We start from the raw sequence: 26,472 nt of genomic DNA, 5'->3' as shown, positions 1-26,472 counted from the left end.
TAACCAATAACAATATATTGCACATATATACATATATCCACATTGGACAATTAAAAGTACATCACAATGAGCTTTATTTCCAGACGTTTATCACACCGTCCGCGGACGAACTGACCAAGTAACATTTGTTCGCTTCTACGAGTGTTATGTCCGTGATCGGTGCGGTGTGATAGAAGGACCTTGACTCTACACTTCTATAAACATTATCTTCAGCGAGAGAGGGAGGTGTGGACGGGTTTGATTTGCAGCACTCTTGGATTACTGTCGTCCCATCGATTATTCTACTCCTGTAAAAAATGTATATTCAGTTTTATAGCATTAAGACGCTTTATAGTTATAAATATATTTTTAAATAGTATTTTCTAGTGTTTGATTTTACGCGAGTATTATACATTTCAAAACGTATAACATCTCAGTCTCCCCGTGACCACGCTCGCTGTAAAGTGTTCGAAACGTCGGGAAAATAAATAATAATATAATGAACAAATCGCGTTTAAAATCCGTTAAAAAGTCTTTAATTTCTAAACATATTTTTAAATGTTAGAATTTTAAATGTACAAGGCAGAGAGACAACTGAAGTTTTATTTTCGATAGAAAGAAGAATTAGAAGATCGATAATTGAAAGCTGGTGCCACCCACACGCCCTATATAAATTTGGTTTAGTTCTGTCAATTTAAAGACGATTCAGTTTTTTTTTAAGAATATTATCGTTGCCTATACTCCCCCTCTTACCTATACTTGGGCGCATGATGCTGGTCGTGAGGCGCATGGACCAACACGTGCGAGTCCTCCGGCTGGCGCAGGTCCCACAGCCGCAGGCGGAGGTCCGACCCGCCTGTTATGAGGAACCGTCCACCATCACGACTCCCACTGTACGCGGCTGATATGTAGTGAGATGCCTACAGAATTGGAATTCATCATTATTAAACATCGTAAATACTATTATAAAGGCGAAAGTTTGTAAGTATGGATGTATGGATGTTTGTTACTCTTTCACGTAAAAACTACTGAACCGATTACAATGAAATTTAGCACACATTTAGAGGGTAACTTGGATTAACACATAGGATAGGTTTTATCCCGGAAATCCCACGGGAACGGGAACTATGCGGGTTTTCCTTTGAAAACGCGGGCGAAGCCGCGGGCGGAAATCTAGTCGTAAATACTATCATCACAACTATCACTACACACCCTGATCGCCATTTATAATTATTATAATCATCTTTAGACTCCATCTTCGAAATTATGAAAAAGACGATCATTTTAGGATCTTGATCATCTTTCAACACTACTAGCATAGTTCATAGTGTAAAAAGGCTGTCGTATAGAGTCACTTGATGTGTTTGTTAAGTAGTCACGAAAGTTTACTTTTTAATGAGAAAAATACGTATTTTATTCGTATAGTATGCGTTAAGGCGATTACGTGTGAAGCAATATGTGATGTATGAGTAAACTTAAATATTTTCTAGTCTGTATAGTGTAGTGTGTGTAGTGTGCACTTACCGTCACCGCGTAGTGCAGCGGCGGGTGAGCAGTGTGTTAGTTAGTGTAGTGTGCAGTGTGCAATATGTGCAATGTGTGTAGTGTGTGTAGTGTGCATTAACACTAGTATGTATTGTGTAGTGTGAACTCACCGGTGCCGCATAGTGCAGCGGTGGGTGCGGTGCGGTAGCTGGCCACAGCGCATGCGTGCGGTGCGCACTTTCCACGCACCACGCACCCGCGTCCCGCCCCCCCACCGCCCATACTGATGACCCGCGACCGGAACCGACTATGCGACGGATTCGTTCAGCTGGTGATAGGAAAATATGTTCTCATCATCATCATCATTAAGTGTTACGTTACTCTAAAGGACTTAAATTGCCCATTGAACGAAAAATTAGCTCGTAACCTGTTGTGGTCAACGTATAAGAGCCACAAAGTGAAATTCGTGTTATAGCTAATGTAAATGCTCACAAAGCGTTATGGCAATGAAGAAATGCTACAGCGCGTTCTGAGCATTAATTTGATGACCTTAATTTATTTTTATTATTTATTTACAAAGGATAGCCAACAATTGTTAACACTAATTATAGACATACAAGGAAAATACAATTTAACATATCAAGTGCAACAATTAATTATAGGCTAACACCACATGCATTTAAAAACGGTTATGATTTAAGAACAATAAAAAATAACTATCACAAAATAACGTTTAAGAAATTATCAATAAAACATCTTTAAAAAAAATAATAATAATGTCAGTCATTTTAAAATAAAATCGGCACACAAAATTACAATTTAATGCCATAAAATATACTAAAAAAAAGTGAAATTTGAAAATGTTTCATAACTGCATAAGGGCAAATAAAGGTACTCTTAGACACTGACATAGACATTTCGCTTCAAACGCACACATGACCACGTGTGGTACAAAGGAAGGGCAGAAGTCATTTCGTTATTTGCGTTAGTTTTTATCTCAATTTTCATGTTATAAAATCAGACATCGATTAAGTCATTAATATAAATTACAAATAGATGTGGTTTCAGTACAAAACCCTGTAGTACTCCATATTCTTTGCATATGTTATTCTATTGATATGAGTATTGTGCTTTACTTTTATTTGTTTTGTGGTCAAAACCACATAATTTTCTATTTACTATGTAAGTCCGAAATCCACCTTACACAATACTACCTAAACCATGAACTTCTAGTTGTTTTGACACTTTATCAAAAACATTTGACGTGTCATAAAATATAGCAATTGTTGTAAATTTAATGTCAATGTCCTAAGTAATAGTAGAGCAATTTTTCTGAAATTTTTATTAATATTTGACTATTACATTATGTGTGTATGCACAAAAATACTACACTATCATCATTGCTTCTACTCGCCAACGCTGCCCATTGTGAAGGCCCACAACACGCAACAAAAGAAAGTTTTTTTCAAAAAAATTTCCAAGTACCCTCAAAATCTTTTCATTTTTAGTTTTACTAACTACCCCCAAATACTTACAATTAGGATGTCGAACAGTAGTGATGGGCAGTTGGAAGCGCAGATCCCACACGCATATAGCGCCACTTGAGGTACCAACGGCGAGGAAGCCCGCACTATTCGCGTACAGACAGGTGTATACGCCTTGTTTTAAATCGCCTTGTAGTTTCCACGCGTTACCTGGAAAGAATTTTTTTCTTTAAAAAAAAATCTCACACATTAGATATTGATGAAGTATTTATATACATACTTACGTATTTATATACGTTGTTATGTTATTATAACAACGTTAAGATTGAAGACTAGATGTAAATTAAATTTACACAAAATCATGAAAAATTTTACAAAAAAAAATGAATAAAATAAAACAAATCATCTATAATAAATAGTCATAAAATAAAGAATGTTTAATTTTTTCTATTTGAATGAATTGAAATATTCAAGGCGCATGCAAATCTCAAAATCACAATTAATAGAAAAAAATTCAAAAATACATTACTCATTCATCTAATAATAGAACATACCAGGCGCCCTCAAATCCCACCCCACGATCGTAGCATTGAGCGTGGCGTATGATATCACGCCAGCGTGCACGCCACCTGCGCTTGCGCATGAAACGCATCCACCTTCCACGCTCGTTTCTAATTGACGGCATTGAGACAGCGTCATACGGGATGATCCTGTATCTAACCTGTTTTGACAAAATAATCCATACTAATAATATTATAAATGCGAAAGTAACTCTGTCTGTCTGTCTGTTACTCAATCGCGCCTAAACTACTGAACCAATTTGCATGAAATTTGGTATGGAGATATTTTGATACCCGAGAAAGGACATAGGCTACCTTTTATTGCGAAATATGTACCACGGGCGAAGCCGGGGCGGACCACTAGTATACTATATATGTAATACGCATTTTAAAATTTGGTCCTTCAAGTACAATAAAAAACGTGTATGCCGTAAAACGGGACGAGCTTGTATCTATCCTAGTATAAGAAAAATAGGCATTTTATTTTCGAACTATTTCCTTTGAGTCGGAAAACAATAAATGACAAAACATAATAAATAGTAGTCATTAATTAATGACAACTAAAATTTGGTCCTTCGAGTCGAAAACATATTATTTTTTATAAAGAAAATACACACAATTAAAAGGGCAAAGACACCATATTGTAGCGTCACTTAGCTATGGCGTTTCTTTTCACGTATACAATTTACCTAAACAAAAACAAATGTAGGTATAGTTTATCTTTCAACCAACTTTTTTTTTTGCTTTATTCACAATAATTGTGCTTTCTTGAAAGCGGTAATCGTGCATTAATATCATGATGTTGAAATAAATAGTCACCTACCTCATCTAGCTACCTTACTTCAAAACTAACTTACCTTAATTAATATTATATTGTAGTTAAAATAAAAAGCATACCTACCTCACCTACCTTCCTACCTACCTAACTTACCTACCTACCTACTTACCTAACTAACTTACCTCAGAACAAAAATAGATCCCTCTTGAGTGGCTGCTACTAAAGAGTGTCCTCCCTCACACGCCGCCAACGACATCACCGGACCCGCACTGCGGTTGTACATCGCTTTTGACCTAAAATTATACTGAATAATTTAATTTTTTATGATAAAGTTTTTATGTACATAAGTGGATGAAATTAAGGAGGTTTAGTATCAATATTAGAGCAACATAAGAAATAATTATCAATTTAAAAAAAATAAACATTTTAAGTGACTAAATATATTGAGTGGTGTGATATAGATTTGGGTAGATTAATCAAATAAGATAGAATAAAATAATTCCACGTATGTAACAGTTGCTTTTAAGTTAGTAATAAATATAAGATGACATGACGTGTGTGTACGCGAATGTATTAGTGCGCATGTGTGAGTATAAGATGACATTTTGTATGTGTGTATATATTGTGTGCATGTGTATTAAACATACGCGTACACACACGCACGCATCCGTGCGTATGTGTGCGTGTGTGTACGCGTATGTATTAGTGCGCATGTGTGCGTTTATATACCTATACGTGTGTGTGTCTGTATTATACTCACTTATTAACATATGCGTGTCCCTGTAATCTAGCCGCGTCCCATAATCTCACAGTTCCGTCGTCTGAACAAGAGCCGAAGAACGACGGGTGCGCGGGTAGTCGCACCATTTGGTTTACACGCGCTCTGTTGATATTATAATATACGATAGTTTTTAGGTTTTAAGTGGGAAATAAACCAAATAGAAAATAGATTCAGTACTTTCTAGTAGAAACTATTAAGCAATTAAGAATGGAAGGTAACTAGATGAATATGTGATTTGAAATACTTTTTTTTAACTGATTTTAGTAATTGCTGGACTAAAAGTTAAGTTTAGCTCAAATAAACATATTTATATTTATTAACATAGAAATAATAAAAATTCATACTTATGTTCATGTAGATAAGCAAGCAATTGATTCCCGGGTCGCCATGTTGGAGGCGGTATTAATTCATCACTGCTTTCTATCGTAGCATCTTGACTCCTATAAACATAAACAAATAACTTAATAACTAGCAATTAACCGCATTTATGTTACCATTCATTACTATTTTGCTCAGAATTAATTAATAAACTTGAAAGAAATAATTTTTAAGACAAGTTTTAAGAAAATTATTACCATATAATTAGCATTCTTGCCTTTTGATCATTCTTGTTCCTGATTAAATTTACAAAAATATAACTTACCTTAAAGACTTCTGAAACTTCTGCTGTGTACGAGTTATTAAATTCCGCAGTTCAACTCTACAGGGTGCCATACTATCTGGAATTCCAGAATTTATGATAAATTTATACTTCTACCCTCATTTTATAATTTTAATTTATATCTGTGTTATTCGTAAAAATTTGATATAGAAACAATTCAGATAAAGGAATATGTATTTATGTATTTATTGATATAGATTTTTTTTTGTTTTACACTTTTTTCTGACATAATTTGGAGATGTGGCCTTACGGGGTTTGTAACAGTACTCACAGTCACATAGACCGCGTTTGTTATTCGTAACGAAGACAACATAGCTATTTGCAACCAGACCAAAATAATTTATAACTAGTTATGTTAAAAAAGGCTAGTGACTAAAGACCGATCTTTTTAACAACAAGGTTCAAATTAAAAATCATTCATTAGAGTTTTCGAATATTACACACAATGGAATCTAGTACTAAAGCATCACACATCTCAAGATAAATACATTTAAGCCAAATTATTGTAAAATCTACTCACATTGCACATAACTAGCGCTGTGCCCCATCTGCGAGTGTTGTGGCGCGGACGCGGTGACGCTCGCGGGCACACTCGCGGCCCCGCCCACATTGCCCAGCGCACTTGTGCCTACCGACTGCGTTATTGAGTCCGGCCCTGATATATTATATAGTTTTAGGGCTGATTTTTCAATGCTTGGATAAAACTTATCCGTCCCATTAAAACCATGATTGACAATTGGCTTCCACTGACAGTGCCCGCTTAAACTGATTTATATCAAATCATACGAAGATATCTATATCCATAGGCCACGCACACATGCATCTTGTGCTTGAAGAAGTTCAACCGATTCGCGCGGTTGTGATTTACTCATGTGTTTATTTATCAAACTTCTTAGCAGACACCCTGTATAAAATATGAACAAACATGCATATACAATTTTTTATTTGAACTTACCTTTACCAGCTGCCATTTCATGTGTCTGGCCGAACATGTGCTGCCATTCCGTGTTCATATGAGGCTCGTGTGGTATTCCAGGCTTTGGAGGTTTCCTATCCACAAAAATTATTTGTTAATAAACGAATGAGCAATGTTGTTAATAAAACACTTTAGTAGACTGTAGGGTGTATAATAATGTATTCACAACTGCTATTACAAGTGCACAACTGCCCTTAAACTGTAGAACCTTAAGACTATATAGTATGACGCACACATACAAAACATACATGATACGTTACACACTACATCTCCCCTCATAGAAAATAATAAAAAAATAGTAATTAATATTTTTTTTAGCTGAATATAATGCAAAATATTTTTTCTACGTTTTTGGTTACATATCTTAATACTTATCATATAAACGAGTAAATAAAATCAAAATTAACATTAAAACAATAGCATGAATTTCAACCTATTACTAAGTACATACTTATTTTTTAAAACTCCAAAAAAGAACATTCTACACGATTACACATTGGCTTACACACTACATAGTAACTAATACTAATAGATTACAACAAATAATTTTAATTAATTTTTCATGTACGAAAATAATGGAAAAATTATACAATATTAGAAAATATTTTATCGTCATATCCGTATTTAAAAATGTCACAGTCCGTAATTAATTAATAGTCATATCCGAGTAAAATAATAATTATCTTTCAATAAATCTTACAATATATCCTCATAGAATACGTTTATTTATGTGCTTACAGTTTACCTACACTTCATACTTAGAAACGACATAATATTCATTATCTGTATTAAATTTTCTTCATATATTTTATTCTTTATGTACTTCCTCATACGTACAACAATATCAAGATACACAATTTCATTTAGGGTAATCTTATAATTAATAACAACGTCGTGTCTTATATTATTCATCTTATTATATTCAATAATTCAAGATACAAGAAATATATTTATTTATTTATAACATTAACATTAATTCAGGCATTTCTTTTAACACATCATTATATTATCATATATTTTATACCTTTATTCATACCATGTGTCCAAGTTATCTTCACGAGTGGTAGCTCGACCTAATCATGATCAGAATTAACAAGGATTCCGTGCCTGTCTTGTATCCTGGTGTACCTTGTTTCTAACAATAAATCATATCATTTCACTTTTCAATTGTAGCTCTCAGGCTTACATATTAATTTATTTTTATTTTTCATACAATATTTATTCTTATTTCTTCAAGTAATTAAATGTCACATTATTATAGGAATATAAAAGAAAAACTTAGGTGATCAAGCTAAGATTCCGTCTATATCCTAATAAAAAAAAAACAATATGAGTAATTTTTTTTGTACTCATACAACGACAAATATTTACTTTTTCTCTTCGTCTATTATTCACAAATATCATTAGATATTTATCATGGTAATTCATTTAATCAAATAAGAATATACTTTTACTTTAGTGTCTTTAAATCATGTTTTAAATATTGAAATATAAGTTTCATTACGAACATTTTATAAAATGCACAGAACGATGCATTGTGACTACCTAGTTACCTACATGGTAGCACGAAATATGAGACGAAATTACAGACGCTGCATACCATTTCCCTATTTGGTAGCGCTTTATAAAACAAACAATGAACTAATAGAATTATCTGTTACTAAGTACTTTGATTATACATAGCTATATATATTTATGTATAATAAATAATTATAACATAATAATGGTTTTTGACAAAAAAAAAATCTTTTAACTAAAATAATTAGTTACCTTACATTAATGTAACATACACTGCTTGAACTTTAAATTTCACTTTTAGTTTTTTTTTTCACGAAATTAAACTTTTATTCCGTCGTCATTTCCGGGACATTCGGGATTCTGGTCAATTTGGGAAAATGTCTGCTACTCACACTGGCTGATCTCCCGGCTCCAGCTGCTTCGTTCCAAATCTCCAGTTTTATTTCACAATTTTTCATAAATAGATGATATTCCAAATTTCCATAGTTTTTTTTTTGTTTAAAAAAAAAACTTTCTTCGTCAAATAAATTCTGTTCTTAATTTCCATATTCACGTTCGTCGATTTTTTTTATTATATTGATAAATTTTCTATCCGGTACATTGCGATTTGCGAATACGCATAAAAATTATTTGTTTAAATTTTAACTTTTAAAATATTATTTTTCAAAAATGATCCATAGCTCAGTACTGCCGCGAGGCAGCACTGGCAGGGTCGCCATGCAATGGCTTGGTGGTAATCAAACACTTTACTAGACTGTAGGGTGTATAATAATGTATTCACAACTGCTATTACAAGTGCACAACTGCCCTTAAACTGTAGAACCTTAAGACTATATAGTATGACGCACACATACAAAACATACATGATACGTTACACACTACAATAGATTATTGAAATAATGTTACAATCCGGCTCGAAGGACTAGAGTTAAGTTTATTTACAAAATATTGTAATGTAATGTAAATAACAAATGTAAATAACATTTACATTTAGAATATAATGTGTAGGTCCATGTTGACAAATAAAAAGTACCTCTTGGTACTGGTATGATATTAATTAGTATAAACATTAAATTATTGTAACTTGTCCACTAAGCAAAATACTTCACAATCCGGTCCAAAGGTACAACTTAACCAAATATAGGTTATTACAGAATTTATACTGTACATATTATAAAATCAAGACGGTGGCGAAGATAAATTAAGATGTTGAAACATTAAATACACTTGTCCACTTTTCAAGCATTTCTGTTTAACCGAACTACCGTCTTTTAGCACAAATTTTAAGATATACCTTACCGATTTCATTTGCAAGTATTTTACATTTACGTTTAACCAAACTACCATCTTATACGTTAATTATAACAAAAAAAATGTGTGCGTGTACTAGTGTACACACGTAAGACGTGAAACTTCTTTATGACCTTATTTTTCAAAAAGTAATTTACTATATATGCAACTTTAACAGAAATACGTCGAATCACGCGTGGTAGGGATAAGAAAAAGATGGCGCGTACCGGAAAAATGTCACGCGTAACGAAAAAATGTTACACTAAATTTTTTTCCAACCCCTATAAAGAAGTTTCACTTCAAAAATCTTACCGATTCTGCGTGGAAGTGTACATTTTATCAGTCACATTAGCCAGCGTGTCTCCTACTCCTGTATCGAGTTGCACGGAACGAGATAAACCACTTCGAGATAGTATGAGACGACCGGGCGCTTCTGTTATATGCTGGAATTATTTATTTTAATAAATGACCATATTAAGAATTCATGACTACTACGTAATAAGTATATTTTCGATTGTCAATACGTTGGATAAGTGAATTCTTAAAATATTTATAGGGGCGCCTGAAATTATATACGAATTTCTTATTCAATTAATATGAAGCATTGAAAATCTAGATCCAAAATCGAATTCAAAATCTATGGAAGCATATGCAAAAACTACGCAATGGCAAAATCTTTGAAAATCTTGGATTGAGTTTAAAAATTAACAATTTGATAGAAATAATGATCGTAAGATATTAATATTGAATGTGAGATTTTTAAACACTTGTTATACTCACACTCACGCACACACACGCAAATATACGCACACACAGATTCACTAAGACTTAAATAATAATGTAGAACTAACCTGTGTCGCCGAGCTTTGTATTTTAATAAGATGAGCACTCATTGCTAATAATTGATTTTCTACATGCTCAGTCATACCTGTAAATATAACAGTATTTTACAAATTCACAGATTCAAAATAAATATAGAATATTAAAGATTTAGTCGGGAATTGTTAGAAGAAAAAAAAGATTTAAACATAATATAGTAATAACTTACCATCAGATGCTAGTCGCCTAAATAAGTTCTTGAGTTGTTGTCCCATTTCTGAGTATTGTGGTATCATGCCTTGTTTTACCTAAAAATATAAATATTTTCATCTTGTTAGATTAAAGATCCATAAAAACGAATTTTTAAGTAAATGAGGTCCGATTTGAAAAATTCTTTCGGTGTTAGACAACCCATTTATCGAGGAAGGCCAACAGGAGCGGAACACTGCGGGTAAAACCGCGGAGCACAGCTAGTAACGTATAAAGTTCCAACATTATGAGGACCACGTTAGAGAATCGAAGATAAATTCTGTAAAAATCTGTCTCGAAGGACCAAAAAACAAAGAGGAGAAAAGTTTATTATTAATCTATACTAATATTATAAAGCTGAAGAGTTTGTTTGTTTGTTTGAACGCACTGATCTCGGGAACTACTGGTGCGATTTGAAAAATTCTTTCGGTGTTAGATAGCCCATTTATCGAGGAAGGTTATAGGCTATATTTCATCACGCTACGGGCAACAGGAGTGGAGCCACGGGGGTGAAACCGCGCGGAGCAGCTATAAAGTATATATGTAATTTACTTTGAATAAAGACAAAAACAGTTAGAAAAATAACTTACCCGTAATCTAGCGTTCTTCCTTTCCCGTAATGTTTGCACTAATCTATCGACATCGCCGTGCCTTAACACAGCGTCTAAAACTTTCCTAGGGATGGGTTCCGCTAGACTCTCTAGCAGTAGCTCAGCTCTTTCTACCTGAAAATTTGTATATTAGATTTAATATGACTGATTAGTAATTTCAAGACTTTTTCATATAAATGGTTATAAATTGGAAATAATTTTCAAATTTAGCTTGAGAAAAAAATAGGTCTTTTTTCGACTTTTTAAAAGACATAATATGTAATATTATTTATTAGAAAAAAAAATCGAAGACCGTTTATAGCAAGGCAAATATATCAAAAACAAAACGAATCCCCTAACTTTTTTTTTCAACCCTCTATTTTCAATTAAAACGCCAAAGTCATAGAGAATATGACTATTGACAATACAAAAAAAATAATAATACAAAAAGAGAAATGCTACCTGTATAAGTTTATGTTTAAGGTGCGGCCACACTAGCGGCAGTATCTTGCAGTTCACATCTATTGGATTTAGCAGATTCGCAACGCATGCCACTAGACCGCATACTTCATGGCGTATCTGTAAATTTGAATAATTATTATAAACATAAAAACAAATAAAAATATCAAGTATTAATTAGACTATCCTCTCTAACAAAAATAAGTCGTCTTTCTGTTTTGTGAGACTGGAACAAGAATTCATTTATAATATTCATTATATTGGTTGAATTTTTTTTAACTGTGGATTACAAAAAAACACGGGTAAATACCATTTTAACGGACAATAACCATATTATACTTCTTTGAAGTGAAAATTCTAAAATATGCTGAAAGCCATTTTCAATGACAGGTCATATTTTGTTTTTAAAACATTAATTTAAACTTACCCACAAATTAGGATGTGCTAGATATACAGCGCTTTCAGCCAGAAGCGAACACAGTGCTTGCTTCGGCAATAGTCCTAATTCAGCTAAACTGCTACTAGCTCTTATAGCTTTTGCGATTATCCACTCTGATGGGTCCGTGAGACCCTGCAAAATACAAATAATATTATAAAGCTGAAGAGTTTGTTTGTTTGAACGCGATAATCTCAAGAAAAGGTGGTCCGATTTGAAAAATTATTTCGGTGTTAGATAGCCCATTTATCGAGGAAGCCTATAGGCTAAATATCATTACGCTAAGACCAACAGGAGCGGAGCAATGCGTATAAAACCGCGGGGAACAGCTAGTTTCACAGATATAACGAAAAAAACATGTCTTTATGCTACACCTCCGTGCCCGTCGGAGTGGGGAGCGTGAGGTTTTTTCGTTACGGAATTTCTGGATTCAGTCCCCGCGCTCAAGGCCCGCGATAGAAGCTATGCAATAGCTTAACTATATCTTTCTTACCTGTTGCAACAGAGGCAAGAGTATAGGTGCAGCATGTTGCCCCACATATGCAGCTACCCCAACCACACGTTCAAAGAAACACCCTCGCAGGGCTACTTCCTCTTTATCATTGAGGAATGTCACCATGTGAGAGAGGATCACGTCGTTTGCTGAAAAACATTTTTTTTAAGTGAAACTTCTTTATCGGGGTTGGAAAAAAATTTAATGTAACATTTTTTTTGTTACGCGTGACATTTTTCCGTTACGCGCCATCTATTTCTTATCCCTACCACGTGTGATTCGAAGTATTTCTGTAAAGTTGCATATAGTAAATTATTTTTTGAAAAATAAGGTCATAAAGAAGTTTCACTTCTTACGTGTGTACACGCACACATTTTTTTTTTGAAGTAAAAACTTCTTTAGCGGCGTTGACCACTTTTTCTGTAATGGGTATAAAATCTTAAACTCGCGTCAGGACACGTGACCTGATCGAAAAAGCGTAAGACGGATGGATATCAAACATGCTCAACGTTAATAATCAAGTTTTCACTTCTGCCGGCACTCCCCCAGTGCAACCCGTCTTTTTTTTAGTTTAAATTGTTCTAGAATTAATTTTATCTAGATCTGGTGAGAGATGTGTCTAATGAATTTCGATAATGTTTACAAGTTTGTAAAATGGCTACGATATTGGCTGTGATAAGAGCAAAACCGGAGTGGAAATTGTAGGTCAAAGACCATTTAAAAATTGATTGGAACTCGAAGGCTAGAGGAATTAAAATGAAAGGAAAAGTTATACGATTTAAAATATAATAAAGGCCTTTTTATTGGCCCTAATATTATGGAAAACATGATTTCAGCTTTTGGTGAATTTGTTTTCAGTTACAAATAATATTATTTATCTTCCAAAAATAATAAGTTTCTAGCAAATGAAAGTGAGTAACATGCAGTACCTATACTACATGTATAATTATGAAATCAAACCTTTCTGCTTCCCGAAGAACACGCAAAGTTTGGTGATACCGTTTTCAACTAAAGCCCTTTTCACCACTGCTTGGGAATCTGTTAGAAGATATGATACGGTGGATCGTACCTGAAAGAAATTATATATTATGCTTGTTATATTAAATACTTTTCATTTCGAACCAATATAATACGTACGTTGGCCAAAAAATCTATTATATATAACTGCAAAATAACAATTCAATTCATATATGAACTTTATCCTGTTAGTAATAAGGATAGAATTAGCATAACTCTAAGGGCCTGTTCAGTGCGACGCGGATGACCTACGCGGACGTCCGCGACGGACGGTAAAATGTATGAAATCTTACAGCGCGTTCAGAGCGACGCGGAGCTGTCCGCGTCGCGGAGAGCTATCCGCGCGCGGTCGAAATCGCTCCGCGCCGCTCCTCCGCGCCGCGGATGTCCGCGGGCGGACGGTGCTTGGTTCTAATGTATTTGTTCAGTGCTCGGCGGACAACAGTCACGCGGAGCGGATGTAAAGTACTGTCGTTGTCATGGCGGCTGCGTCAAATGTGCAAACCGAGAGGGTTACAGTCGATCCCGATCCGCATCGCACTGAACGACAAAATCATCCGCGACGGACGCAAAACCGAAAAACACTTTTTAACTTTAAAGACGTTATATTACATACGACAAGACCATAGATAAAACTACAGTAGACTCACCATTTCATGTAGAGCAGACAATTCGGTTTCATAGTTGATGTTGGCAGCTTCCTTGTCCACCATGTTTTGAGTTTGGTCGAGAAACCGTACCGCTGTTTCTGCTAATTTTGCTGTTAGGAAAATATAAAAATGATATTAATTGTTATCAATATCTTGAACCTAATAGTTTATTTGGAACAATGGTTAGTGATGTGGACCACTGCGTTATACATATTGGAGGTTTTGATGTTTTTCGTCGGTTTTATGCACAGACATGTATATTAAGTAGACAACGCAAGTACCGCGATCTGTATGAAAACCAAGCGTGTCATATTTTTTGTACTGACCTTGACGCGTTATGACGTCACGAGCGCTTTTTAGTGATGGTAATTTCATTTTACGCTAAATCGATTAGGACGCCACTCGCGCGGCGATTCTAGTATCGTCCTATCCCATCGAAGTAAATCGAAAGAAATCAGATCAAACTAGATCTATGTCTAAGAGGTAGTTAAATAAATGAATCGTAATCGATTACTAAATCGATTCAAGACAGAAAAATGATAATTACCATAGACAGAGGAATGATAAAATAAAGTTATAAACCTTTTAATATTCTAACAAGTAAACTAATGTGTTTTAGCTTTTTCTGACATATGCCCATTGAGTTACCATGTACTACGCACTAGAGAGGCCATCGAAAGAAAGTAATGAAACTGTCAATCAATCAATCTTTATGTTCCGCTGCATCGATCCATTTTTCTTTTATGTTCGGGTTACTTGGAAAACTGAAAAAACAAACATAGTCTAAGCAATAAGGAGTTTTCTTAAAAAACTCCCAAGATGACACTTTAACTAATGGCGTCCATGTCATAATATTTATTTTTAGTACCTTTGTATTAAAATACTTAAAATTTCTAGGTCAAGTCGTATTAAATGACAAAAAAAATCTATGCCTTTTTTTCTGAAAAATTGCTCCTTCAAATTATCATTTTTCTGTTCGATTATAAAATCGATTAGAATCGAGAACTGTTGCATCAAATGAACATCACTAACCACAAAATTGGACAGAAAAATGAGAACAGAAAAATGAGAAGACGCTATTCATTGCTTGTTATCATACGACGCGATCTTTACCGTGCCAAGTAAAAGCCGCAATGTATTCCGAATCATTTCGTATGATTTGGTATCCGTGTTTGTCACGATCGTTTTCCACAGATATTCTTTATTTGATTTTAAAATAAATAGTGCATATTCTGATTAGAAAATTACTTACCGGTGGAAGGAAACATCTCTGCTAACTCGGCCACTCACAGCTGTGGAGTTTCTACAGTTTATAACGGCGCAATTCGGCATTTTACTTTATTGAGCTTCACGTCTTTCCTTGGCGAACTGCAAGCGCGGACTGAGTGTAGGCCAGCGTCAAGTAAGTTTCATAAACTTAGTTTGGACACGGGAAGTACATACACTCGCTTAGTCTATCTTGATACATGTCTGTGGTTTTATGTGCCTAACGTCTACTGTCACTTTTGGTCCTTCAAGCCGGATACTAAACTTTAATTGTATATACATATTGCATTTTCTTTAAAAATTTACCAGTATACAGGGTGTCCCACTACCGGTATACTAAGCGCGAAGGGATTTGTAGTTTTACATACACTGATCACGTAAAAAATACTTAAACAACAAAATTACGTCAAAATTTTTTTGGTAAATTTATCCTTAAAATCCATGTTTTCTTTTCTAACTTCGCGCAGCCGGCATATACCGCTTCGCTAATGTGAGCATTTTGTCTATGAATACATAATCTTAAACGATAGCTCACGTGCAGTTGGCAAAGTTAGGCGGGTTGCTTGTTATGGGTGTACACATAGAGTTTTAAGAATTAATCTATTTGAAAAAAAAATGCGTTTGGAATTTTTAAAGTATTTTTTACGTACTCAGCGTATGCAAAACTATAACCTCCTTTGAGCTTAGTATACCAACGGTGGGACACCCTGTATAGGTATTCTAGACAGATGAAATAAATATTGAGATTAAATATTTCGTTAAAATTACCGGGAACACGTTGCAGTCCTGCTGTGGGTCCCCCCACAGCAGGACTGCTACACACACCACACGCACTCACCGATGTTGTTGGCGTACGCGATGCGCACCGGCAGCGCCGGGTCGGAGGCGCGCGGCGCGAGCTCCGGCAGGATGTACTCCGGGAACACGTTGCAGTCCTGCTGTGGGGGGGACTACACACACCACACGCACTCACCGATGTTGTTGGCGTACGCGATGCGCACCGGCAGCGCCGGGTCGGAGGCGCGCGGCGCGAGCTCCGGCAGGATGTACTCCGGGAACACGTTGCAGTCCTGCGCCGGGAGCGCCTGCACGCACCACACGCAGCGCGTCACGCACCACACTGCGGCAGCACGGACGCGTGCTTCCGGTGCGTGTGAGAGATATATCTATGTTCAAAAAAAGAACATGCTTCAATTTGTAATGGCATGATGAAAGGAAGGTACGTCTGTACCTAATATATGTTTTTCAATTTGTAGTGGCGTGACAGACGTACATAGGTATATTTATGTTTTACATGAAATACCAACAATCCAAATCAATACAAACATACAAATTGATCGTTGTCTGTCGCCTAAATCAGCAAATAGAAACAAACTTGTAGCGACACCTCGCTCTGAATCGCGCAAGCGAAATGTTTTCGCTACAGAGCTATATATACAACTTTCCGACATCATCCATCGGGGCCTTCACGGCCGGCCAGTCGAGTAGACTGGTCGAGGATCCTCCCTTTTTCGATGGAGGAATTCCACCTTCCTTCCTCCACAGTGGTGACCCCTGACAGTTCACAACTCCTTCTGTCCATCCATGATGTCCATGCTCACCTATCCCTTCCCCGCTTACGATCACCGCCCGCCAGCCAGCGCACTCGGCTTCAAATGGAGTCCTGTCCACTACCATGTGCGATCGCGCATGCTTGGTCAGCTCCGCAGCCATCCTCACTGCACACTCCGACTCACTGGAGCATTACACGCAGCATCACCGCACTCAGTTCCGACTCACCGTGAACTAGCGGCTTCCTGTTCCGACTCACTGGAACATACCTGGCACTGGCGAGGCAACTCGTACTACGACCTCCGGTCTCGGAGGGGAGTCCTGTAGCGACACCTCGCTCTGAATCGCGCAAGCGAAATGTTTTCGCTACAGAGCTATATATACAACTTTCCGACATCATCCATCGGGGCCTTCACGGCCGGCCAGTCGAGTAGACTGGTCGAGGATCCTCCCTTTTTCGATGGAGGAATTCCACCTTCCTTCCTCCACAAACTCACAAGTCTGATTATAAAAGAACTTTTTTTATAAATTTTTGTGTGCGACATAATCGAAAGCTTTAGAAAAATCGAAAAAAACACGTATTGTTTTCGTTTTATTATATAATTACTTTTTCTTTCTTTTTTTCATATTGTGGTTGGGTTATAATATAACGAACTAAACTAAAAAAGATACTCACAATATAAGGCAATATCCTGTCCAAAATAGTTTCCGAACTGGAATTCTCACACAAAAGCTGTAATATTTCCAAACACTGCAACTTTGACGTACAATGATGCAACCCTCTAATACACGACGTGACAAGCGAAGTGATCAATATCAAACCTTCACTATCTGGGCCTTTTTCAGGCCTTTCTGGCTGTTTTTCCACTTCTTCCTCAAAATCTGTCACATTCACGGTCATTACTTTAAATTCTTCCTTTGCTAATGTGTCTATTTCAACCTTTTGAGTCTCTGTGGTCTCTTCGACCAGGTCCTGATAGTTTTTTTCGTCGGAGGGTTGAGTGAAGATTTTAATTATGTTCTTTATGTCTTGGTGGATACGGCTTATTTTCTCGTCCGCGGGTAAGATGGGTTGCGCTGAGAATATCAGCATGTACGATTGTAGAAACGAATAAAAGTATTCTGGGAATAACCTGCAATACAACTTATTGGTTGATAATTATTCTATTTTATATACTTTATACTTCTGTAAAATATTTAGATGTCAAATAAACATTATCACATTTGTCATGCAAATCTTAAAACTCTGTAAAATAATAAACATTAATAACATATTTATTGGCAATCACAAAAATATGACGTACAAAATGAAAGCAATGATAGCAAGTTTTTGAAAAGAAGAGAAAAACACTGTATAAAAACCTACGTCTTTTTTTCTGGTGACAAAATTTTAACTACTTATGATCCTATAAAAGCACTCACTTGCCCCTAGCCTCATCCAAATAAATCTCAGCGCTTTTCCTATCCTTAGGGTTCCGTTCTGTCATAGACCGTAGTAATTCCTGTAAATCTTTATCGCAATTATCGGGTAATGTCATTGTTGGTGGACGGTCTTCTCCATTACGATACGCTAGAAGCCCAGGCAGGTCTAACGCGGGCGTACCTTCGTTCCAGAGCTCTAGCAGAGCACAGCTGTAATATGGGTTGAATATTTAGGAGGAAATATTTTTTATGAAAATCTGTCTGGATTACCGAGTATATTAAAAAAAGACGTGTGGCACTCGGGACTGCCGCGGTAAAGCTATTGCATAGCATGCCTTCAAGCCACACCTCCGAGCTCGTCGGAGTGGGGAGCGTGAGGTTTTTTCGTTACGGAATTTCTGGATTCGGTCCCCGCGCTCAAGGCCCGCGATAAAAGCTATGCAATAGCTTAAAAAATGTTGGGCACATTCATATAGTGAGACAGCTTAACTACTACAGTAAATGAGGAAAATAAGGCTTATGCGAGTTCTTGTATTATCTTTAGGTATGAATTTGCATATGTATGTAGATAATAACTTTTCTATATTTTGCCGTTAAATAGTTAATAGTGACCAGTAAAAAATACCCTTAAATGCATAAAAATACTAACCCTGTAGAAAATATATCCATACTTGGCACTAGCTCGCCAATTTTACAAGGCGATTCACTGAGCAATAATCCCGCCATTTTATCATCGCCCTAAAAATATTTTCATAATATTAAATGCATATGGATCATCCAGACTGTATATGGAAAACTAAAGTAGATAAATATGCGTCGTAAATAGTTGTCTTAGTATTATAATAAGTAACGAATATTATTAAAAGTTTTTTGCAAGCAATATGCATGAAGTTGGGCAGTAAAAATATGTACTTACATTTAAAAAAAATTATACTTTGTTGTTTTTTTTTTCTACATTTTTTTACGTAATCAATCATTATGTGGTAAGTATATACCATACCACATATGGTAAGTATACTACAAAATCTATCTATAATATTGACAGACCTTGTGTTTTATTTCTCTGTGTGTTTTAACTTTTTAATATACTCACAGCCTGTCTATTATGCGGATCGGGAGCTCGCACAAATCTCTCCGGAGCGACATAGCACAGTCGTCGACGAGATGTATCGAAGAAATAACTAAAATCAGCCGGGTTATCGTCAGGAAGGAAGGTTGGCTTGAATGACGCTATGTCTGTCAGTAATACCCATAGCCAGGATGTTACCATTATGTTTTCGAGCTGTAAGTGAAAAATAATTGGTTTAATAAGCTTAATCTTAAAACAGGAGAGACTTAATGTCTAGTGGGCTGATAAATTGACAGATGGCCAAAACCATGATTAGATCGTCCAAATGTAAATTTTGCATCATACCTGCCTCTATAATATTCTGTGTGAGACTGAGATATAAGAAAAGATTTTTAGAAATTTACAAGAAGAAATTGGACTCCATCTGGTAAGAGTGTATCTTGTAAAATAAGCCTCACACATTTTTTTTACAGAATATTTATTGATGCATCAGACATAGATTTTATTCTAAATATCACTAAAACAGTTTATTTTTTTATTGACAGACAAATCATCCTACTATTTGCTATCTTTTAATAAAAAAATATTCACATACCTTAATATCACCATGACAAATACCAAGTTTATGCATCCTGTGTAACGCATATAGCACTTGAAATGTGATCCATTTCTTTTCGAGCACAGTGAGGAAGGGACGTGTGGACATTCTGTCGTAAACACTGCATTTGCAGTATTCTCTTATTAGCAGGCCAGCTTTGTCAGTTAGCTGAAATGTTTTTTTTTATTATAATAAAGGGAACATCCCAAGCCCGTATGCAAAAGGAGGAGGGTTGGCTGAGAGGTGACCGAGCCAGCTGTAAAAGGTCAACGTCGAGTATCGGGCGACGGTTAATTAACCCGACAATGATAGCTTAACCAGCTTGAATAAGTGAGGGTAGGAAATGACCCTCACAACCCGCAACTCTTAGTTCTTTTACTATGGAATCGGGGGCCTTGGCTTAATCGCCCGGGCTGCGAGGTAGAAAACCTCTTTAAAAAGTCACCCCAATCTTAAGGTGGGATACGCGCCAATAAGATGCATGGCTTGCGGGAGGCAAGCTACTAGCGCCAACCTCGTCGGACCCGGCTAACGACGTTGTATACGTGCCTTCACTGGGGAATGGGCGTCACCCCTAGTGTGACGGTTATAAATCGACCCTACTCGTGGGAACAAAATGAGCGAAACCATTCAACAAAAAAAAAGCATAAACCAAAATAATATGATTCAACAGACTTTTCACAAAAGTATGTTTACTCGAACTAGAAGCAACTCGACTTCTTCTTTACCAGCAAAACTGATAACTGAAGAGCAAATTTCAGACAAACCTAATTCAGAACAAAGCAATCAGACTTTGATAGAGCCTCGGCCAGAAAGCTCCCCCTTAGAAATAATAAACAATAAGGTTGACTGGCAAAGAGACCAAATTCCTACTAAAAGAAATAAAAGAAAAGAAACTAGCCCAATACAAAACGACACAAATAAAAAACTGAAAAATACTTCCGTTTTTGCAGTACCCACACAAAATAGTTTTGAAATCTTGAATGAAGATACCTCAGAAGACAACAAGAAAGAAGAAAAAGAATACATTCCTAAACCTGAGCCTATCTTTGTCACAGGTGTCCTAAATATTACATCTCTCAAGGAAGTTTTAAATGAAATAGTAGACAATAGTTCATACACTATAACCACCCTGAAATCTGGACATATTATAAAAATCATGCCCAAAGACATCCAGGTATATAAAACTATTAGAGAGAAATTTATAGCGAACAATATCTCTCACTATACTTATCAGCTTAAGTGCGAGAGAGCATATAGAGTTGTCGTGCGCGGGCTACATGCATCAGAAGACACTGCACAGATAGCCAAAGAGCTGTCAAATATAGGACATGAAGTCAGACAAGTGGTGAATGTAAGGCACCGGGCTACAAAAGAGCCACTACCTACCTTCTATGTTGACCTGGAACCAAAGAGCAACAATAAAGATATATTCAAAGTAAAATACTTGAATAACATGAAAATTACAATTGAAGCGCCATATAAAAAAAAGGAAATACTTCAATGTAAAAGATGCCAGAGATTTGGCCATTCAAAGAACCAATGCTATAGACCTTTCCGTTGCGTTAAATGTGGTAAAGATCATCCTACTTCATCTTGTACTAAACAACCAGACACCGAAGCTACTTGTGCGAATTGTGAAGAGAAACACCCGGCTAGCTACAAAGGTTGTAGCATCTACAAGCAATACAAAGAACGGATCTTAAAGAGTGCACCAAAGCCAAAAGTAAATCCACCATCACAAAACGTAACTTCTACATATATGCAACCTACTTTATATAACAGGTACTCAAGAGTACCCAATCCTAATAAAACATATGCAGAGGCTACCAAGGCAAAATTAACAGACACACATTTTGAAAAAACAACAGACCTTAACGACATCATGAAACTTATGGAAACTATGCTTGACAAACAGCAAAAGACAATAATGACCATGGTTGAAACTATGGTAGACAAAATGATGGATCGCATGGTCCAGCTAGTCAGCAGCCTTGTTAAAAAATGACTCGAAACCTCCGAGTGGTCACTTGGAACGCCAACGGCTTGACGGAGAGACGTCAAGAATTAGAATTATTTTTAAAAACAGAATATATTGACGTAGCACTTATATCTGAGACAAGGTTCACTTCTAAATCGCACACCGTTTTTGACAATTACAAAATGTATGCAACTAATCACCCATCTGGAAACAGCCATGGAGGAAGTGCCATTATTGTTAAAAATAATATTAAGCACTACCCAATTGAGAACTATTCCACAGAGAAAATTCAAGCAACCTCTATAATAATCGAAGACAATAAATTGGAAACTGTACTGTCAGCCGTTTATTGCCCGCCTAAACATATAATATCTGAACAAGACTTCAACAACTACTTTGCGACTTTGAATAAAAGATTTGTCTGTGGAGGGGACTGGAATTCAAAGCATCTTCACTGGGGTTCAAGAGTCTATAACCCAAGAGGTAGACAACTTATGAAAACAATACAAAAAATGAATCTAGAATACTTATCTGGTGGCAAGCCTACATATTGGCCAAATGACAGAAACAGGATACCTGATTTGCTTGATTTCTTTGTTACAAAAAATATAGATAATAATTACGTCACAATAGAATCACCTATCGACCTCACTTCAGATCACACTCCTGTCATCCTAAACATAAGCTCAACAATCACTCTGTTGCAACCACAACCTAAGTTATACAACCGTAAAAATACGAACTGGCGTAAGTACCAAGAAATAATAAACACACTGGTGGATCTGAAATGCAAACTTAAAACCTCTGATGAAGTAGAAAATGAAATAGAAAAACTCAATATGACTATTCATAATGCTGCAAATATTGCCACTTCAAAACAGAAAGGTAAACCTCCAAAACAAAACTCTTATCCACTAGATATCAAAGAGAAAATCAAAGAACGCCGCAGACTTAGAAAAATATGGCACAGGAGCGGGTATCCGAGCGACAAAACAGCTTTCAACAAATTTTCGGAGGAATTGAAAACTTACATTAGCCAACTAGAAAATGAAAACATCCAAAATCGAATTACAAATCTAAGCCCCAATGCTGACACAGATTATTCATTGTGGAAAGTAACTAAAGCCCTAAAACGCCCTAAAGCTCATATGTCCCCTCTCCACAACAGCAACGGAGGGTGGGCTAGATCGGACAAAGAAAAGGCTGAAACATTTGCAAAACACTTAAACACTGTTTTTCAACCACACCCTGAGAGTAATCCTGATCATACGGCAAAGGTGAATACATACCTAGGCTTGGCAAAACAGATGTGTCTTCCTCTTAAAAGCACTAGTCCAAAGGAAGTCGCTAGAGAAATCAGATACCTCAAAGAAGGTAAGGCACCTGGATATGATATGATCGATGCTACTTTGTTAAAACATCTTCCACCTAAAGGAATAATGAAAATTGTCAACATCTTCAATGCTCTTCTAAGACTCGAACATTTCCCAGGGCAATGGAAGATAGCACAAGTGGTGATGGTGCTTAAACCAGGCAAACCGCCGCATCAGACGACCTCATATAGACCCATTAGCTTGCTGCCAATTATTGGAAAACTGTTCGAGAGAATACTACTCAGCAGAATTAAGGAACACCTACTCACTGTACTGCCCGACCATCAGTTTGGATTTCGTGAAAACCACGGAACAATAGAGCAAGTCCACCGAATCGTAGACATAATAAGTAAATGTCTTGAAAACAAATTGTATTGCTCTGCTGTCTTTTTGGATATAAGTCAAGCATTTGACAAGGTGTGGCATGAAGGTCTTCTATATAAATTGAAAGAGAAGCTCCCTCACTGCTTTTATTTAACTCTCAAATCTTACCTCACCAAAAGAAGCTACCAGGTGAAATGCAACGAAGATCTCTCCGAACTCTACGAGATAAAATCTGGTGTCCCACAGGGCAGCATCCTAGGACCGATACTGTACCTTATTTATACAGCTGACATCCCCGCGAACAGCAAAACAATGATTGCGACTTATGCCGATGACACCGCAGTGATATCCATCCATAAGGATCCAGGAACTGCATCTCTCATGATACAAGAGCACCTCACTGAAATTGAGACATGGCTAAAACTATGGAGGATAAAAGCAAATGAGAGTAAGTCCACGCATGTGACATTTACGCTCAGAAAGGAAACGTGCCCGCCGGTAACCTTAAACAACAAAGAAATACCCCAAGAAGATAGTGTTAGATATTTGGGTATGCACTTAGACAGAAGACTGACATGGCAAAAACATATATGGACAAAGAGAAAACAACTTGATGGAAAACTGCGTAGCCTAAATTGGCTGATAGGTCACCACTCAAAATTGAAAGACAATAGTAAAATTCTAATTTACAAGACAATCTTAAAGCCAATCTGGACGTATGGCATACAGCTTTGGGGCTCTGCCAGTAATAGCAACATTGAAATCCTAGAGAGATTCCAGACTAAGGCTCTCAGAACAATACTTGGTATCCCCAAATGTATTGCAAATAAATACATGTACCTTGATCTCGGTATAGCCACAGTTCGAAAACAAATTGTCGAAAGCAGCCAGAAATATCAGGGAAGGCTAACAGTACACACCAATGACCTTGCTCAAGCGTTAAGTGGAGGGGGAGGCCAACAATACATCAGGCTAAAAAGACAGGACATTACAAACCTTGCTAAAAGATTCTAATCTAAAACAAATATAACACTAGACTACAAGGGTGGAGTCGTTGGACGAGCCCCTTGAAACAATATCATGTTCCCGGACGGAGTTCCAAACAATATAAAGGCCAATTGTTACCAAACAGATTGCCTGGTCGCAGTTATATCAAAAAAAAAAAAAAAAAAAAAAAAAAAAAAAAAAAAAAAAAAAAAAAAAAAAAAAAAAAAAAAAAAAAAAAAAAAAAGGGAACATAACAGAGACAAAAATGTGAGAAGATTAGGAATACAAATTTTGAATTCATAGAACATATTATAATGAAAATTTATTGTTATAACAAATAATAATCAGAATGATATCTTTCCTCTTTAAAACAAATAATTTCATTTAGATGTTATCTTTTTCTTCTAGAAAATACACACACAGTACATGTACAGAGTGACTTGATATAGGTATAAAAGTTTTAAAACGGTGAAATTTTAGCTCATTTGGAACAAAAAAACCTATATCAAGTCCACCTTTATACATGAAAGCAACCAAAACATTCCTTAGTGTTGAGTTCTGAGAAAATATACACCATATTATATTTAACACATTAATCCGTCAGTCCTCGGATCACAGACACAATAGAAAATCTATTGTGTCTCGGCCCGATCGGGCCGCTCGGTGGTCAATGGGTTAATTTACTCACAATGACCCTCTGAAACGGTAAACAATTGAACGCAGAAGCCAGCTGCTCTTTTATTTTCAATATCCTCTCCTTATGTTCAGCTAATGGTAATGATGGATCATGGATAGCAAACACTTTGACCACCACCAAACCTTCTCTGGTGCGAGCTCTGGCCACTTTGAAAAACCTAGTTGATCCGAGGCTGTAAATAAAACATACATTAGAATTTAAATGTGTGTTGTTATGATCTAGTTTAGTCTTTGGTTGGATATGAAATTTATAATGAAAAATCTGTGATATAAATTTAATATTTAGAAAGTCCCAAAATTGTTTAATTTAGATTTAGGTTTTGTATTAGAAAAACTTTTTATTGAATGTGTAATACATCTACAATTTATAAGCAATAGGTAATAAGACTTGGGTCTATTGCATTAAAACATAAAAAAAGGTCAATGTTTTATTTTAATGGTTTAATTGGATAATGAATAATAACAAACTCTATCTACATAACTACAGTATTAAAAAGGACAACGTATTTAACATTGGTATAATACAATTATGGAACTATGATAAATATAGAGCAAAAACAAAGGCAGAGAACAAATAATAAATACATTGTTATAAACACATATAACATACCTTTGGTCAAAATTGAGGTCGACATGATCACTCAAATAGTGCTCCACAGGATAGATCTGCGAGGGCGCAATTCCCACAAGTTGATTACCCATTTCGTTGTTTCAAAACATTTAATTAATTGCAATCACTTGCTACAAATAACTATTTCATCCAAATCGAAGTATTCTAATATATCACAATAGGCACAGGTGTTCTTTCTTTCCAATGACTATTAAAAATAATTCCTGAGTATAGTTTCTAAACTAGATCTAGATCTAGAATTTAAAATAAAATTGCATTAGGTATTGCATTTTCGTGTTTTGACTTTCGCCAGAAGGTAAACGGTATTTGACAAGTGACATAGACAGAAAAATGACAGCTTTCAGCTGTT

At 36.0% G+C, this 26,472-nt stretch overlaps 1 protein-coding gene across 1 annotated transcript; it reads right to left on the bottom strand.

The window, feature by feature from the left end:
- On the bottom strand, positions 1 to 26,429 carry Vps15 (vacuolar protein sorting 15). The gene is made up of 28 exons (XM_090116073.1): positions 26,103 to 26,429; positions 25,485 to 25,665; positions 20,129 to 20,299; positions 19,558 to 19,746; positions 19,114 to 19,202; positions 18,465 to 18,674; positions 17,719 to 18,175; positions 16,465 to 16,657; positions 14,226 to 14,335; positions 13,519 to 13,627; positions 12,559 to 12,707; positions 12,057 to 12,200; positions 11,633 to 11,749; positions 11,171 to 11,305; positions 10,561 to 10,639; positions 10,364 to 10,440; positions 9,825 to 9,955; positions 6,684 to 6,778; positions 6,249 to 6,383; positions 5,711 to 5,786; positions 5,412 to 5,507; positions 5,047 to 5,169; positions 4,469 to 4,579; positions 3,503 to 3,669; positions 3,000 to 3,158; positions 1,635 to 1,792; positions 733 to 899; positions 1 to 287 (listed from the first exon to the last, which is right to left on the bottom strand). The coding sequence occupies exons 1-28, from the start codon at positions 26,192 to 26,194 to the stop codon at positions 74 to 76; spliced, it is 4,134 nt and encodes a 1,377-aa protein (XP_089972199.1). The 5' UTR covers positions 26,195 to 26,429; the 3' UTR covers positions 1 to 73.
- Positions 26,430 to 26,472: the final 43 nt, after the last annotated feature.

The sequence above is a fragment of the Colias eurytheme genome, chromosome 25, assembly GCF_061535395.1.
Source record: "Colias eurytheme isolate Ceu_HAF_F1 chromosome 25, ilColEury1 Martin Lab GWU primary, whole genome shotgun sequence".
NCBI lineage: Eukaryota > Metazoa > Arthropoda > Insecta > Lepidoptera > Pieridae > Colias > Colias eurytheme.
This window is presented reverse-complemented; position numbering and strand designations above follow the sequence as displayed.